Source organism: Leptopilina boulardi, unplaced genomic scaffold, assembly GCF_019393585.1.
Source record: "Leptopilina boulardi isolate dan_hultmark-lab unplaced genomic scaffold, ZJU_Lbou_2.1 LbouV2_291, whole genome shotgun sequence".
Taxonomy (NCBI): domain Eukaryota; kingdom Metazoa; phylum Arthropoda; class Insecta; order Hymenoptera; family Figitidae; genus Leptopilina; species Leptopilina boulardi.
This window is the reverse complement of record NW_026137853.1, coordinates 434,068-451,000: the sequence shown is the minus strand read 5'-3', so window position 1 is coordinate 451,000 and position 16,933 is coordinate 434,068. Positions and strand designations below refer to the sequence as shown.

The window sequence follows — 16,933 nt, the reverse complement described above, 5'->3', positions numbered from 1 at the left end:
TATTTGGATTCGTCAGTTTATCAAAAAGAAGAGGTGAAAAGTCATCTTGTGTTAGTGATATGTCAATAGAAGCGACAGTATTGGTGAATAATTCATAGTGTGTGTATATACATATTTATTAAAAGTGAAAGTTTCTTCTTTTTAAAAAGTGTTTCTAAAAGGATCATGTTTTATAATAAACAAAAATGTCTTTGGTAAGTTTATACTGATTATTATTTAAAAAAAATGTTTTTAGTTTTCTATTTTTCCAATTGATAATAACAATTAATAATTCTAATTGTCCTTTAGAGATTAATTTGTTTCTTTTTTTTTTTAATTGTTTCATTATTTCTAACGTTTGTGTGTTGATGTAAGGCGCTTATCATCACTCAAACTAGGGTTATTAAATTACAAGCATTCTCTCTCACTTTCAATTAAAAATATTCTCGATATTCTTCAATGTTTTTGTAACGAAGAACTAGAGGGGAAACATTGAAAATGGGATATAAGACAATTGTTAAAATATGGCGAAAAATAGTAAAGTATCTCTCTATTCATTTAAAAAAAAGTATTTTTTTAATTTGTGTTTACTTGTATTTTTATAGATAAATACGGAAAATAATAATGGCTCATCAAATGAAAAAGAATCAACATCGTCTGATGAAAATTGTCAAGATCGATTGCGAACATCGACACCTTCTTTGCTATCAGATTTACAGCTTCGTAGTACCGAGGTAAATTTTTTTTTTTATTTCAAAAATTAATTAGTTTTTGTTATTCTTAAAATTTTAATGTTCCCAAAGATAATTTTAGTTTTTAATAAATTGAAAATATTTCGTAATTTTCCCAAAAAAATTAATAATTTCAGATTGGAGAAATAGCAGAAATGCCAGATTATGAAAATTTAAATACATCAGCTGTTTTACATTATTGTAAGCACAAAATTTTGAGACCCTATTTACGATTGTTGGGAGTTATGGGATTAAGACCAACAAGTAGCGATGATTCTGAACATAGTTCGTGTTATTGTATATTGGTGAATTTTCACACAGTGCAGGTCACTATTTTCATGTGCATTGGATACATTTTACAGTTTATGGCATGTTTCAGGTTGGAAAAAAAATTATTATTTCTAATAAAATTCTTTAAAATTGAAAATTTTAATTAACAATTTTAATTAACAATTTTAATTAATAATTTTAATTAACAATTTTAATTAATGTCTCTAATTATTATATATTTTTTTTTGAAAGGAGAGATCGTGGGTTCTGTTACAAAGCGAAGCCACCTATTGAAATAATCAAATCGGAATTAAATCCATCTCGAATCCCTATGGAGAATGATTTATGTTATGGAAATGCTGCATTTAATTATGCGATACCAAGTACTTTGCATTTATTAGGATATTTATATACAGTTTATTTGTTTCGAATAAAGGAAAATGAACAATTGCAAAATTTAATGGAAAGAGCATTTCTTCTATCATCAACGCCAGTGAATCGTGGCAATCAAAAAAGACTTGTTAGAATTTTATGGCTTTTCATTGGTCTCAGTGGAGTATGGATGCTTATGGCACTATCAACTGTTACATTTATGATGGTAACACAAAATATTCGCTTTCAATGGGTTGAAGAAAGGTAATACATTTTTTTTTTTCTAAAAAATTCTAAATTAATTATCCTTTTTGGATAAAATTTATTTTCATTTTCAGCCCTCAAAAAGTGAAAGAATTATTGAAAATTATTTTGGTAATTTGTACTTTATGGCACGATATGGTACAGGGTACAATTATTACCAGTTATTGTCTACAAGGACAACTTTTGATATCGCATTTAACATTTCTTCGTGCGAAATTACTTCAACATTCAATACCGCCAATCGAATGGATGAAGGTACTTTTAAAATTTATTTTTCTTAAAAAATTTTTATCTATAAACAAATAAAATATAAAAATATTTTTTTCAGGAAATTAGCGAATTTAAAACGCTTCTAAAATACTTTAATGATGAACTTGGTCCGGCAGTATGCATTTATACTGTAATTAATATATCTTGGGCATTCGCGGGAATTGTCTGGTTATTTAAAGTCGATAGTATTAATATTCACGATAGTCCTGCCACTTGCATTGCAATATTTAATGTAATACTTTGGATATCATTATCAATCGTTCCATTTGTCCAGGTAATAAAATTATTTTTTTTTTTTATTTATATTTTCGAAAAGGAATTTTTTTGTTTTTTAATTTCAGGCTGCACGTTTAACAACAACATGTTCAATGATACAAAACATTGGTCACGAGGTTCGAATTCGTCCTTACGTTTATCAAGGAACATCTGGACAAGATTTAGATACTATTTTATTATATACTTCATCATTAAAAATTTGTGCAAGACTATATCGTGTTCCCATAACTGGAAGATATTTGTGTATGATTTTGACAATCGCAGGAGTTTCTGTACTTACACTTGGACAGTGTAACGCATTTTCATAATCACTTAAAATGATTATATTAACGTCTTTTTATTTTGCACATTATTTCGTAAATGTGTAAATATTTATCTATAATGCATTTATTATGCATGCACACTGTACATAAATTTAATTAGATTAAAATTCACCGATATGTATAAGAAGTTATAAGTATCTGTTGCTGCCAAAAATTATTATATTTAATGAAATTAAATAATTACAACAAAATTTATTTATTAATCAAAAAACAATTTTAAATCTTTACTACCTTACTGAATGACAATAAAACAGTAAAATAAAAATATAAAAAATTACGGACATAGTAATTTAACTTAACGATTGATGGTAAAACAGAAAAATGATAATATAAAAATTACTGACTTAGAAATCTACCTTACCGACTGACGGTAAAACAGTTTTTCCCCGAAAAACAAAGATATAAAAATTACCGACACAGAAATCTACCTTACCGACTGATGGTAAATTTTCCCGGGACTCCGTCGAAAATTTTCAAAACTGTTTTACCATCAGTCGGTAAGGTAGATTTGTGTGTCGGTAATTTATATATTTTCATTTTCAAAAAACTGTTTTACCATCAGTCGGTAAGGTAGATCCCTGTGTCGGTAATTTTTTATATTTTCATTTTTCTGTTATTTTCGACTTATGATAAACTGTTCCCTACATTATAAGCAATCGATAATAACTTTAAAATTCAATATCCTTTCTTGTTGACTGTTAATAAGGTGATTGGTAACTTAAATATACACTTACCGTTTTTAGATTAGTTTTTGGTCCTCAAAATCTTGAAAAAAATATATTTATTTATATTTATGAGGTTTAAAAGTAATATAAACTTATTTATTCTTTTCGAAATTTTATTTTTTAGAGTTTGCGATTGTTAAAAATAATTTCTTAAAATGTTTAAATAATTACATAAATCATTTCTAGACTAAAACAACAAATAATTTGAGATTACGTGGTTTATCTCTTAATAAGAACATTAATTAATGCAGTATAATATGATATTGATTTTCTGAAATACTTTTTCAGAATTAATTTTCAATATTAAAGTATATTTAAAACAACAGGAAGCACTTAAGTTTTTTTTTAAATTTTTGTGATACATTTTATGGTGCGAAGTATCACTGAGATAGAAAAATGCTATTAAATCTATGGCAAGCATATTTAATTTCTTTACGATTAATGGCAATGCAGATTCTTATATTATGAGTTTAAAGTCCGATTTATTAGCCGATGGTAATGTAGGTTTCTATACTGACAATAGTCGGTATAATACCTTAAAAATTTGATTTTCTTTTTTACCGATTTCTGTAGATTGAATAGCATTATTTTCAATGTAAATTGGATATTCTTCTAACCAAATTAAAATTTTAATCTCAACCTCCCTTCTATATCTTATAAATATTTTTTAGTTCATTTCGATAAATATTTTTTTTCTAAATTGTATAATTATTTTACTGATAGATTTTAACATTATTTTTATATACATTTTTGAATTTACATTGTATTTTTTTTAATTATTGCATGGAATTATGTTTGAATGTATAGAAGTGGCAATCTTTAAAATCTTTATTTTTTTTATATAAACGTAATCCTATATATGAGTATTGTTTGATAAAACCTACAAGATCAATTGATTATTTTTGACTTCTACGGTAACAATTGTATAAAATTTTTGCGAATTTCTATCTCAATTGCAACATTTATTATAGATAATTTTTTTTAACCAAGACACAAATAACAGTTTTGAAAAATAATATTTGCTATTGAAATCTTTTTTTGTGATTAAAAACAAAAAAATTCGTTTTATTTGTGTGAAAATCTTATTACAATTTAAGTTTTATCACATCTTATTTTTCATGAATATTTTTTTTTTGATACGTAATTCGTATATATTTATATTTTTTTAACAATTAAATTAGGACTAGAATATTATTAACTTTAAATATACAACTTTCTTCGATTATGAAAATTTCATTTCTCACGCACCCTTTTTTTAAAAAAAGTGTTTTTTTTCTCATTTATACACTCACATATATTCCATTACTACACATTATTTTCTTTTTAAATAAACTATATGCTAAAAATTAAAATGCAACAATTATATAAATATGTATATGAAAAATAATATTATAATTTATTATTAGTAATTAGTATATTAATATTAACGTGACGTATATACTTTTTATAATTCTCAAAAATTTGAGAGTATTGATTATAATTGTCGTAAATTTGACAATTTACTCTAACATTCATATATAAATAATTTACATAGTTTTTCAAATTTTACAAATTCAATTTAATGAAACTTTGTAATTAAAAACTAGTAAAAAATTGTTCCCTTACAATTTTAATTATTTTTTTTTGGTTTATTAATTCAATTTTACTATAGTTAAAAAGTTGGGTCCCAAAGTCTTTTGAGATACCAAACATATTTTTTAAAAACTCTTGCAAGATAAAAAAAAAATCTTCTAATTGTGCGGGATTTATAAGCTGTTAAAAATTTATCCTGTTATATAGGGGAGAGTCAGTACGGTTAGGTTACGTTTCGACTTGTGGCCATAATTTCCGTTCTAAACCGAATTTCGGATTTTCTCACGTATGGTTGGAAAGCTCTTATTAAGTGCAACATTTTCTCTGAACAACAGAAAATGATTGGACCAAAAGTGTAAAAGTTATAGTCATTTCAAAAAAATAAATTTTTTCGTTACGGTCGGATTAGGGCTTCACGGTTGGGCCACCGCACAAAATCAGTGTTATGTTATGATAAATTATTAAAAGCGTCTCAAGAAAGGGGGAGAGAGGGGGGTCCCAAAAATCTCACAAAAGGGGAGGGGGTGCAAATTTCAAAAAAAATCACATTTAAATTAATGAACGCCCCTAAAATGTTTTCAGAACACGAAACGTTTATAATGCGTTATGGTAAATGACGTTTTTGACACATTTCTACGTCGAAAAATGAATTTATGATGTCAGGATGTATCATAATTGCAAAATTTTAAGTGGCCCAACCAACACTATATTTATTGGCCCAACTGTCACTATTACGTCGTTTTACTTTTTTATTACTCAAAATTTCAAACAACACTCTAACGAACAAACTTAGACAACTTACTTTATTGTTTGCATCTTTTTCTTTTGTTCAATTAACTTTTTCATACACCACAAAAAAGTTTTCCTTTTAATCTTTAGCGCACTTTTACAAAACACGTGTGTACAAATTGCGCATTTCACTGAGACTTGATAAAAGTGACGCGAAAAGTTTATTACCATCGCTTATAAGTATTTGCATGCAAAGGTAGATGGCCCTAATGTGAAAGGGCTTTAAACGCAGTACTGACCCAACAGGTAAAGATGGTCTGACCGTACTGACTTTCCCCTCTAATTTAAATATTTTTATATGCATTTGATGATTATAAAAAATAATTTCTAAAAACAGAAATTAAACTAAAAATGTTATTTTACTCAGAGATAATTATTGAAAAAACTATGTTAACTATTATTTTTTTAAATTATTATTTTTCAAGTACATATGTGTTTTATGGATTATCACAGTATTGTGGAACAATTCATAAAAATTTGTGAACTTTTTTTTCTCTTCAAAAAAAGAATAAAAATTATCAGATACTTGTTTGACGAAAATATTTTGTTTATAACATTTTTTTTTAAATTATAATAATGCCTCAAAATTTGTTTAATATTTTTTTAAAGCAAATGGAAGAAAGTAGAAAAAATATATGTTCATTTATAAAATACGATTCATAAACAAATATAAAGAAAAATAATTAGTTATTTCTCTTTACATTTTTTTTTATTAATATAATTAAACGATATTTTTTTAAATCAAATAAAAGTGCTTACCGCTTTTAAGATTGAAATTCGGGCAGTATTTTTTGTTCACCAAGTCCAAATTACATTTGGACAATATTTAATTTTAGTTTTTTTTTTTGTTTAATCATCGCGTGAATTTTGAGTTTAAAAAACGATTTTTTTTCACAAAATGAGTGTGATTATCGATTGATATATTGGTTGTAGATTTTTTTTCGCTCTCTATATGTATATGTATAATTTTACACACTAGTCGTAATTTGTTCGATGACGGTCACGTCCCGATGACGTCTCGGACGTCGTAAACTATTATTGTGATTCTCAAGACCCTCGGGAACGCTTTTACTTGGCCTGAGATTTGTGTGACATTGAGCATGACAATAACGTTCAGGGTTCATTGCACGTTGTGGATAATGTTCTCGATAATTATGCTCAACGTCCAGAGGGACATAAAGAGATTGAGATTTGGGTAATCTTGGCCTAGGCGGAGGTGGACATGCACATGGTGGTGGCATTCCGCTAACATTTGGTATTCTAGGACCAACAACAAGAGGCGATGTCGGTTGTCTTCCCCATCCGACTAGGAACAAAAGTGCAGCACCACACAAGGAACTCAATGTGCACGCATAATATCCAACTCGTGGATTATTCGCGTTCATATAACCTGAAAAAAAATTTTAAAAAATACATTAATTGTTTTAAGAAAACACGTTTCGATGAAGGAAACTGCTTTTTCAACAGTAGGTAAAGGAGAAAATACGAATTTAACCATTAACTGACTGCTGAAAATGAAGGAATCTATTTTAACAATAGTTGGTACAGCAGTGGGCATCAATTTATCGACTTATCGATTATTGGAAATGTAGGGCCCCAATTTACCAACAGTCGACAAAGCAGAAAATTCGAATTTATCGATTTACCGACTGTTGGAAATGTAGGGATCTACCTTACGAATGGTAGGTAAAGCAGAGGACAAAATTTTAACCAATATTCCAACTGTTTATCGTGTATTAATTATATAACATTATTTTTTTCCGCAAATTTTGAGTTATTATTACAAAACCTATGTGATATTTTCATACAATTTCTATTTTAGTAATTTTGAAGGAATTTAAATTCACTAATGAAAATATTGAAACAGTTTCTCGTCAAAATTAATAGGTTTCAAATGAAATTAAGCAAGTACGTTTATTCCACAAGAATTGCTTTTAAATGCTTTAATAATTATATATATGGAGAATATTCTCTCTCAATACATAGAGATGTACATTTAATTACAATTCTACTAGCTATTATTTGATCCGCTTCCTAAATTATCTTAGTGATTCTACAACATGTGCAATATAATACCCTCTTTGGTTCTCTAAAGCCTCTTTGACGTTATACTAGAATTTGCACGTAAATTTTCATGGGTGGGGGGGGGACCTTATGAGTTTTCATCTAGTTGCTGCTAAAGTGAAAACTTTATTTCACCAAAATTACACGCGTCGTAATTTATTACTTCATAACGAATAAGATTTTATGCAAAAAAAAAGAAAAAAAATGGGATAAATTTATTTTTTCTGATCCAAATTAAAATATTATAAAATGTTGAAAATTTTATATTTGAAGGATATATTTACCAGTTAGAGGAACTCCGAGTAAAATTGGCAAAGCTTCCGCAGCCTGTACAAGAGCCCAAGATCTTGCGAATTGACTGGACCGTAATCTCTCGAGGGCTAACATTTTTAAAGAATATAATGCACCACCAAGTGATGCACCATAGAGACCACATGCCAGTACCATTCCATGATAGCCTTGCACACTACCAAGTGCAACTTGAGCTATTGCTGAAAAATTAAAAAAAAAGTATAATTAGTAAAAAACGAGATAATGTAATTTATAAGCAAAACTGTATCTATTGAAAAAAAAATTAAACTACATTTTTTGGTTAATTTAATTAAACTGTTTTTTTTCTTTAGTAACACAACAGTGAAATAGTATAATATAAACATATAATATATTAAATACACAAAAGTTAGAATTCGAAAAGTTTGTTTAGAGAAAGTTTAAATTCGCTTAATTAATTATATTGATAATAATGCATTTTGGGGGCGTATATTTTGTTTATTTTTCTACATCTTTTTCTCACCAGTTAATTACGCTTTTGAAGAATGTTTGAACTTTCGACAGTGCACGCGCGAAATTGCATTTTCTCATATATATGGTATACACTTCTATCCAGAATTTCCAGTCTAGTTTTCCCTTGTATTTTCCGCTTGTAGAATACATAATACATTAAGGAATGTTGAGAAGAGACGCGCATAATATATTCACAAATTAACGAGACTTTATATATATATATATTTATAATACAGAACTTTATCTTTTCCGTGAAACTTTCAGTCTAAAAATGTTTTATTTATAAGACATCTGTCTCACCACACATCGTACATTGACAAAGTCAGCTCATTTTACGATTTTCAAAAAAAAAATTTCAAATAAAAAATAAAAATATTCTTTTTTCCAAAAAAAAAAAAAAAATAGAAAGAATTATTTTCTAGAATTATTTCTATTAATATTTCCATGTAAATAACTTCCCGTTAACTTCCCTGGATCTCTCTACATATCACCCCCTTTTTTCTATTATTCATTCACATCTTGGCAGTTATCATTATTTACATAACCGACTGATGGTAAAACAGGAAAAAAATGAAAAAATTACCGACGTAGAAACCTACCTTATCGACTGCTACCAAAACCTGACAATGAAGATACAAAAAATTTTCCCAGTGTAGGAATCTTCCTTACCATCAGTCGGTAAGGTAGATTCCTAGGTCGGTAATTTTTTTTATATCTTTATTTTCCTTAGATAGATAGTTTTTTTTATACATACGATTGATTTGTTATAAAAGCATGCATCAGTGCAAGAAATAATAATTATTTTTGTGATTTTTTGAAAATTGTATTTCAACGTAGAGTTTTTTTTCTCATAAAATTCTCATGGGTATCGTTTTACAATAATTATTGAAAGTTTTTTGATCGTAAAGAGGCATAGATTTTTACACTATAGCTGACAATTTCCCCAAGGACTGTAAGATCTCTATACACGCAGGTATGCTTCTTTTTTTCACAATTTTTTTTCTACTTTTTTTCTAACCATCCCTTCCTCAATTTACCTATAGTAAAAACGAGTAGAAGTCACATTTTTCTCGCTACCCTGGAGATTTCAATCTAATAGTATAAAACTAGTAGTGGACGTTCTCGCATTGTTTTTGGAAAAAAAAGTTCCCTGAAACTATATTAGAGTGAGAATATATTTTATAAATGTTATAAAACACGCGTTTTATAATTTAATTGAAAATAATTATTTGAAAATGGGGAAAATTTAAGGTTTTATCATTTTTAAGAAATATTCAATGTTTTTAATTGAAAATATAGTCGATTTGATTTCTAATTTTGTACATCAATGCGCGGATAATTCGAATATTGAAGGTTTCATATTTTTTATAGCATTAAAGTAACTTTTACGGAAAGTGAGTAATTTACTGGGCGACATTGGTCGCAACGAGAGAAGGTGTTCAAGTATACCTTAGGGCAGTGTCCCCATAAATTTCAGTGGCACACACGAGTACACGAAATACGAGCTGTTGACGTTGCTTTCCTCAGTTTTATATATATAAAGTTAAAGGTCACTGAAATGCGTTTCATCTTTGTCTAAGTATAAATTTTTTTTTTGTTTATGAAAGTGTCAAAAACAAATATTACAAGAATTATAATTTTTTAGTTACATGTTAACAAATAAAAAAGAAATTTAATAATTTAAATTATATATTACTATATAAATATTAAAAAATTATTTATAAAATAAAATTTTTTTTTTCAAATACCGCACAAAGGATTTAATGATACTTTGAGAAGGAAGAGAATTACGTAAAAAGCCCTTTCATGGTATTTAATTATTTAAGAAATCAATTTATTATGAACAACGTGATTATATATAAGTAGCTAAGCGGATTTGTGTTTTGTGCAAAACGAAACACGTGATTTTATTATTCTTTATAGATGTACATGTACATTCATTTATAAGGTACTTGAATTAAAAAATATATTTATCTCCAGAACTGCGTAGTATTAATTTATGTTTTCAATTAAAAATTTTTAATGTTCTAAACATTTTATAATACAAAATTTGAAAATTTTTCTTATTAATTATAAAATTTTTTAAAATCAAGTACAAGAGTAAAAGCATATAATTTGAAAATTTTTTCTGTTGACTTTCAAAAAGATTTCCCTTTAGAATTTCTTTTTCTTTCATATATCTAGAATTTTATTTTCATGAAAAATTAATTCCTCCACATCTGCATATATATATGAAAATTAATTAAAATGGCCTATATATATATCGAAATTCCCATAAAGTGAATATATTTTTTTTTGCCACTTTAGAAAAACAATTTTTAAAACCAACACAAATTTTCTCTCTTAACCTTATGTATATATTGAAAGTAACTGGAGCACTTAAAAAAATTGTAAAATAATTCAAGTACCTCGTTTAACATAAAGGTGAAAAAAAAGATATATAACGATCATTATCACATTATCAGTTAACTAAATTTTTACAATTTTTTTTCCAAGAGAGTTTGTTAAAAATAAAATAATAATAATATCGATAAAAAAAAGTTCTGAATAAAAGAACAGCATTTATGATTTTTGATCTTGAATTTTTAAACTAAGACAACTTTATTGAGTGTATAGAAAAAGTCTTTTCTTATATGACTTTCTCACCCTTTTTGATGTTACACACGCTCTTCGAGTGTTACTTGTACATGCTCGTCTTTATATTTTACTTTAAACCCCCGTCGGCACTCTCTCTCTCTCTTGGTCGACGCACAAAGTATTTTCATTCTCTTTTCTTTTTACCCGCGTATATATAGCATGTGAATATTATACTCAGCCAGTATATATAGTGCACCTGTCTAAATCGTTAATGGCCCTCTCTCTCTTTCTCTCTCTTATGGGTTAAAAAAAAGAAAGTAACAGACGCAAACAGGATGTCTAGTAGTAAAATTATTTTTAAATTCCCGATATTTTCCCGGAAAATTTTAAACTAAAAAGTGTATAGTTTTATTAAAATTTAATTCTTACCGCCTGAAGATAATATAGATTTCAATATTATCAACAATCGGCAAAAAAGAGTGCCTATTCTTAACATTAACGGTAAAGTAGATTTCTAAATTATCATTAATTAAATCGCAAATTTTGTATTTCCTTCTTATTAATTGAGCGCAGGGTTATATTTCTATATTACCAACTGCTGGTAAAGTATACGTTTCTATTTCTTTAATCAGTTAACATAATTTTATTCGGCATATAAATCAAAACTTGATAATAATTTATATGTGGTTGAGAAATTGCAATTTCGAATAACTAGAAATTACGCACTTGGAATGAATAATAAACGGAGAAATCGGAGGCGCTAAAGGGGTGAGATCTTCATTTGTTCGTTGACAATAGAAAAGCGTAGAGAAATTCAACAGTGAAGAAAATTGGTTTTACACACAAAGCTCTATGTGAATGTGCGAACAGTAAATCTTTTGTTGAAAATGAACAAGAAGAAATGCATGTATGTGCCTTGTATCAAGCGTTTCGCACAAGGGATTTATACCCCAATGAATTTTAACGAGAGGACAATAAACATGCGTGCAATTGATGTTTTGATGCAAATAAAAAAAAAAAATAAACAGTGTATGACGAATTGTCATTTAATCAAATTTATATTTTGCTAAATTGATATTACTACTTGAAAAATATTGCGCAGAAAAAATCAAGTAATTAAAAATTACCTTCATCGTTAATTGAGTTAAACTATTTAAATAAAAAAAAAATTTTTTTGCTTATAATTCACTTTTAAAAATATTTTCTTACTTATACTACTTGTTAAACAAAATTATACCAATTAAAACTTACATTGGCTGATTGTATCTTGCTTTATACTACTTGAAATACATTTTGGAGAAAATTCTAATTTAAAGTTTATTTTAGCTTATCGTTCATTGACTTGTGCTACTTAAAGTATCAATATTTAAACTATCGACTGATGGTACAAAAGGAAAAGGAAGATATAAAAATTACCGACATAGGAATCTATCTTACCGACGGATGGTAAAAAATTCTTCGAATTTCCTCAAAAATTTTCATAACTGTTTTACCATCAGTCGGCAAGGTAGATTCCTATGTCGGTAATTTTTTTTTATATTTTTAATTTTGTTTTACCATCAGTCTGTAAGGTAGGTTTCTACATCGGTAAATTATCTATGTAAATTATCTATCTTTATTCTAGTGTTTAAAAAAAATTGAAATTTTTTATTTTCGAAAAAGATTTTTGTTTCTTTATTTTAAGAAAATTTTATATTAAATTAAATAAATATAAACTTACCAACGCCAAGAAGTGCTACTTGGCAAAGATATTGTCGGGATACCAGGCATTGAGCAGATGGTCTGGCTGTAACGACTCCCCATGCAGCACAACCCAATGCGGCTGCCAAGCCCAAACAAGTTTGCAACAGAACCAAGGCACTAGCTTCCAACCCTTCTTGGTATCCTTGTAATGCCTGAAAAAGACAATCTAATCAATATTCAAATGCAAATTATTATCTTCCGTCTCAGTGTTGTATCATTATTTCTGTTATTGATTTCATATTTTTTTTACAATTCTTTTTTTTTAATTTTATTTAATAAATACGTTCTTTATTGGAAAATCCACTTTTGAGGATTCTGTTCACCAAGTAATCGCGAAGAAAATCTTATTGTTTTACTTATTTCCGTCGATGAAAATAATGTCCGGATTTTTTGGAAAATTTTTCGATATTTTCAATTTAAGAAATTATTCTTTCATGATACCTCTAAATTTTTATCCCGAAAGTAAATATCGTACTTAAAATTTTAAAAAAATTTTTTTTATTCAGCCAATATACATATATATATATATATATATATATATATATATATATAAAATTTAAAACGCGAAATTTAAAATATAATTATTTTTTTAACGATAAAAATTCTCACCCACACAATAAAGATCACGTTGCTTGTGAATTGCCAAAAGTTGTTCAACAAGTTACAAAGTTCTAATTACATACTAGCAAATGGTGCTGAAATGAGTTTTATAATTAAGAAGTACCCTAGAAAAAAATTTTTTTTTTCAAATTATACAGAGAAAATAATTGCATTTCTAGGGGGAAAAAAATTTGTTAATATTATTTATAAGTTAAATTTATATTTTATTATATTACTTCGTTTAAAAAAAAACAAAATATATAGAAAAACGATGAACGTGTAATTTTGTTGAAAATTCAGAATTCAATGGAACGTGTGTGAGAGAAAAATAGGGTTATTATATTGAACTTCATGGTAAATTGCGCGCCTTTATCCTAAGGAAAGTGCAGTCTAAGTTGGCTCGTTTTCATAAAAAATAGAGACCTTGTTATTTATTTCATTGGCTCGTTTGGTTTCAGTGTCCACGATTTTTTTATGAATGCCATTTCCACCAGACTAAGAGTAACCTTTCTTTTTTTTTATTGTTATTTATTTAAACTACTAATCAAGGAAATGTCTTAATTGAAATTCTATTTTAACTACTTTTAAATTTTATATCCATATATCTATACCATGAACGTTCATTTTTGATATTGGTAAAGTTTTCCACCAGACTGATGATGATATATTTTATTCATTTAATTAAAAATGACAATTTCTATATAATTTATATGCATTTTATTCGTTTATAGAAGACCGAAATAAATTTTATTCTCCAATTAAGAATAAAGGATATTAATTTTAGAATACTTAAAATGAATTTTATTCTTAAAGTAGAATAAATAAAATAGAATTTATTTTATTTAAAATTTAAGAATAAATTTTAAGAAAATATTCTTAATATGAGAATAAATTTGTTTTGTGTTAAAAATACTTAAATGTAATTTATTCTTAAATTCAGTAGACATATCTATTAATAATAAAATAAGAATATATTCTTAGTATTTTGGAATATATTAAATTTATAATGTATTCTTATTTTAAGAGTATAATATTTATACGCGTGAATGTATTTATCATGGATCTATTTGTTTTTGGGTGTAATAATATGGAATTTAGTGGGACTTAAAATCGGTTTTAGCAGAGGAAGAGAAATACCTCGAGAGTTACAGTAAACATGCCTTGTTTTCGTTTCCGACTTCGACGCTGGTTTCCGATTTCCGCAGAGTTGGGGTTTATGTATATATATATATATATATATATATATAGATTGAAATTACGAGATAGGGAAATGAAGAAAGAGAATACCCCTTTAAAAGATACCGTGTTTCAAATCACTTTTAACTATTTTCATTCGTATTTTATTTAAAAATGTAAAATAATTATATTATAATTATATAAAATACAGAGAAAAAAAATATTCTTGAAAATAGAGGGGAATTCCTCTTTGCAAAGATCCTCTTGAATCAAGAATAGAACTCTTAATCGGAAAATATTTTCCTTTTTTTTTGATAGAGGAATATTCTTGAATAGAGAATAATCCTCTTAAAATAAGAGGAATCTTTTTTGCGTGATATAGAGAAAAATATGTACTAAAATAAGAGGAATTTTCTTAAATCAAGAATATATTTTTGTTCGGTGTACAATAATAAAAAAATGAATATAAAAAAAATACTTACAATATAAAAAGCAGGTGTATAAAGACCAAAAGCAGCTGATCCTGCTGCCAACATGAGCATTCTAACAGGACGACAACTTAATGGACGCAGATCGACCAAACGTTGTGGTGCTTTAGTCGCTGATTTTTTTTCGCGAAGTTTACTTTTCTGATTTTTAAGATGTACAATTGCACGACGTTGTGGATGATATAGTGATGCGCTTCTATAAATTAAGCCCAAGAAAAATGTCACTGTAAGTGCACCAGTCACAGACTGTAGTCCATGCCTCCAACCTAATTTTCTAAAAAAGCAACAAAAAAAAAAAAAAACAATAATAATATTAATTTTTTTTAAACTAGATTAAAATTTTTCAGATTGTCTGATTGTGCATTGACTTATACTAATTAGATGTATTCAAGCAAATTTAGAATTTACTTTGTCTGATTGTTTATTGATTTGTACTACTTAAAATATTTCTTAAACACATTATTCTGGTTTATATTAACATTGTCTAACTATATATTGACTTGTACTACTTAAACAATTTTTTAAACAAAATAGTAGTTTAAAATTCCCTTCGTATGATCCGTCATTGACTTGTACTACTCAGAATACCCTTAAGACAAAATTATAGTTTTAATTTTGCCTTTTGGCTGATTGTTTAATTATTTTTTTACTACTTAAAATCGAATGAATTAATTTTAAAAATTATTGCGTCTGATCTTACATTGACTTATACTACTTAAATTACTGCTTCATGAAAATTCTACTTATTAAAATTTATATTAGCTGATTGTACATTGACTTATACTGCTTAAAATGTCCCTCCTTCTAAATTTTCTTTGACCGATTATCTATTGACTTGTACTACTTAAAACAGCATTAAATAAAATTCCACTTATTCAAATGTACATTGCCTGATTGTACATTGATTTACAATACTTAAAATTCAAAAATTCTAGAATTCAATGTACATTGTCTGATCGTCAATTGACTTTTTCTACTTAAGAAAACTAAAATTGATTTTGGCTCCTTAAAGTCTATCTTTGGCAAATTTTTAAATTATAAATGCCTGATAGTGCATTGACTTGTACTACTTAAAATACTCAATAAACAAAATTTTTTACTTTAAATTTCCATTCGTATAATTTTTTCGTATGACTGACTTGTACTACTTAAAAAATACTAATTAGACAACATTTTAATTTTACAATTTTTACTTTTAGTTGTACTTCTTAAAATAACTTTAAAATTTTAGGCTGACCATACATTGATTTTTACCCAGATACGTGGTAAAAAAAATGTCTACAACAAATTTTATCCTACTTAAAGGCGTTAAAACGTCTATGCGCTTTCAAAAATTCTGCGTAACAAAAATTATACCACTTATTTTTTGTGATATATAAAATTTAAAGAGAAATGTTTTTTTTACTCAATATTTATTTTTTTAGGACATTCAACCTTGAACTTGAATCCATTGAAAAATCCCATGGGAGAAGTTTTTTCTTTTTATTTCATTTGAAGTGTATATTTTTGTTTGTGTGTGTGAAGGTGAACGACTGAATGAGAATTGTGTATTTGTTTTGGGGCCAGGGAACACAAGGTTGACGAATAAACTTGGCACTCGAGTATAACGTGGGCGTTACAAGGTTGTACAACATACCTATATATATATATATATATATAAATAAACACTAAACACACATACAAACACATAGTACAATTTATTTGCTAACGTTTATATGTGAAAGTGTATATATGGGGCAAAACTCCATCGAGATGAAGTGTTGAACTGTTGAATCAAACTAGCGGTACGAAAATTACACTTGCGAATACTACGATTCTACAAATTATTTCTGACAACTTTTATATATACATATAAAATTTTAAATTCTATATTTACACCTGTCTGACTGTTCATTGACTTGTACTACTTAAAAAATACTAAATCTTGTTTT

General features: G+C 27.0%; 2 protein-coding genes across 3 annotated transcripts in view; one reads left to right on the top strand and one right to left on the bottom strand.

Annotated features, from left to right (window-relative positions):
• Positions 1–45: 45 nt before the first annotated feature.
• On the top strand, positions 46–2,699 carry LOC127282233 (uncharacterized). 2 transcript variants are annotated; one of them, XM_051306399.1, is made up of 7 exons: positions 46–194; positions 585–713; positions 848–1,089; positions 1,233–1,616; positions 1,691–1,871; positions 1,945–2,160; positions 2,228–2,699. In XM_051306399.1, exons 1-7 carry the CDS (start codon positions 186–188, stop codon positions 2,468–2,470), a joined length of 1,404 nt encoding a protein of 467 aa, XP_051162356.1. In that variant the 5' UTR covers positions 46–185; the 3' UTR covers positions 2,471–2,699. The 2 variants fall into 2 exon arrangements, with proteins under 2 accessions (XP_051162356.1, XP_051162355.1); XM_051306398.1 differs by lacking the exon at positions 46–194 and adding an exon at positions 373–516.
• A 627-nt stretch (positions 2,700–3,326) lies between these two features.
• LOC127282218 (monocarboxylate transporter 10) overlaps positions 3,327–16,933 on the bottom strand; it is a 68,809-nt gene continuing 55,202 nt past the window's right edge. Inside the window, exons 8-11 of the mRNA XM_051306357.1 lie at positions 14,997–15,276; positions 12,716–12,890; positions 7,920–8,126; positions 3,327–6,961 (exon numbers count right to left, since the gene is read on the bottom strand). Of these exons, the coding sequence (XP_051162314.1) occupies positions 6,540–6,961; positions 7,920–8,126; positions 12,716–12,890; positions 14,997–15,276 (1,084 nt within the window). The 3' untranslated portion in view covers positions 3,327–6,539. The remainder of the gene's footprint in view (positions 6,962–7,919; positions 8,127–12,715; positions 12,891–14,996; positions 15,277–16,933) is intronic.

Coding starts and splice junctions, on each gene's coding strand:
- LOC127282233 (XM_051306398.1), top strand. CDS start 478: ATGGGATATAAGACAATTGTTAAAATATGGCGAAAAATA. Junction 517..584: donor TTAAAATATGGCGAAAAATA/GTAAAGTATCTC, acceptor GTATTTTTATAG/ATAAATACGGAAAATAATAA. Junction 1,872..1,944: donor CGCCAATCGAATGGATGAAG/GTACTTTTAAAA, acceptor TATTTTTTTCAG/GAAATTAGCGAATTTAAAAC.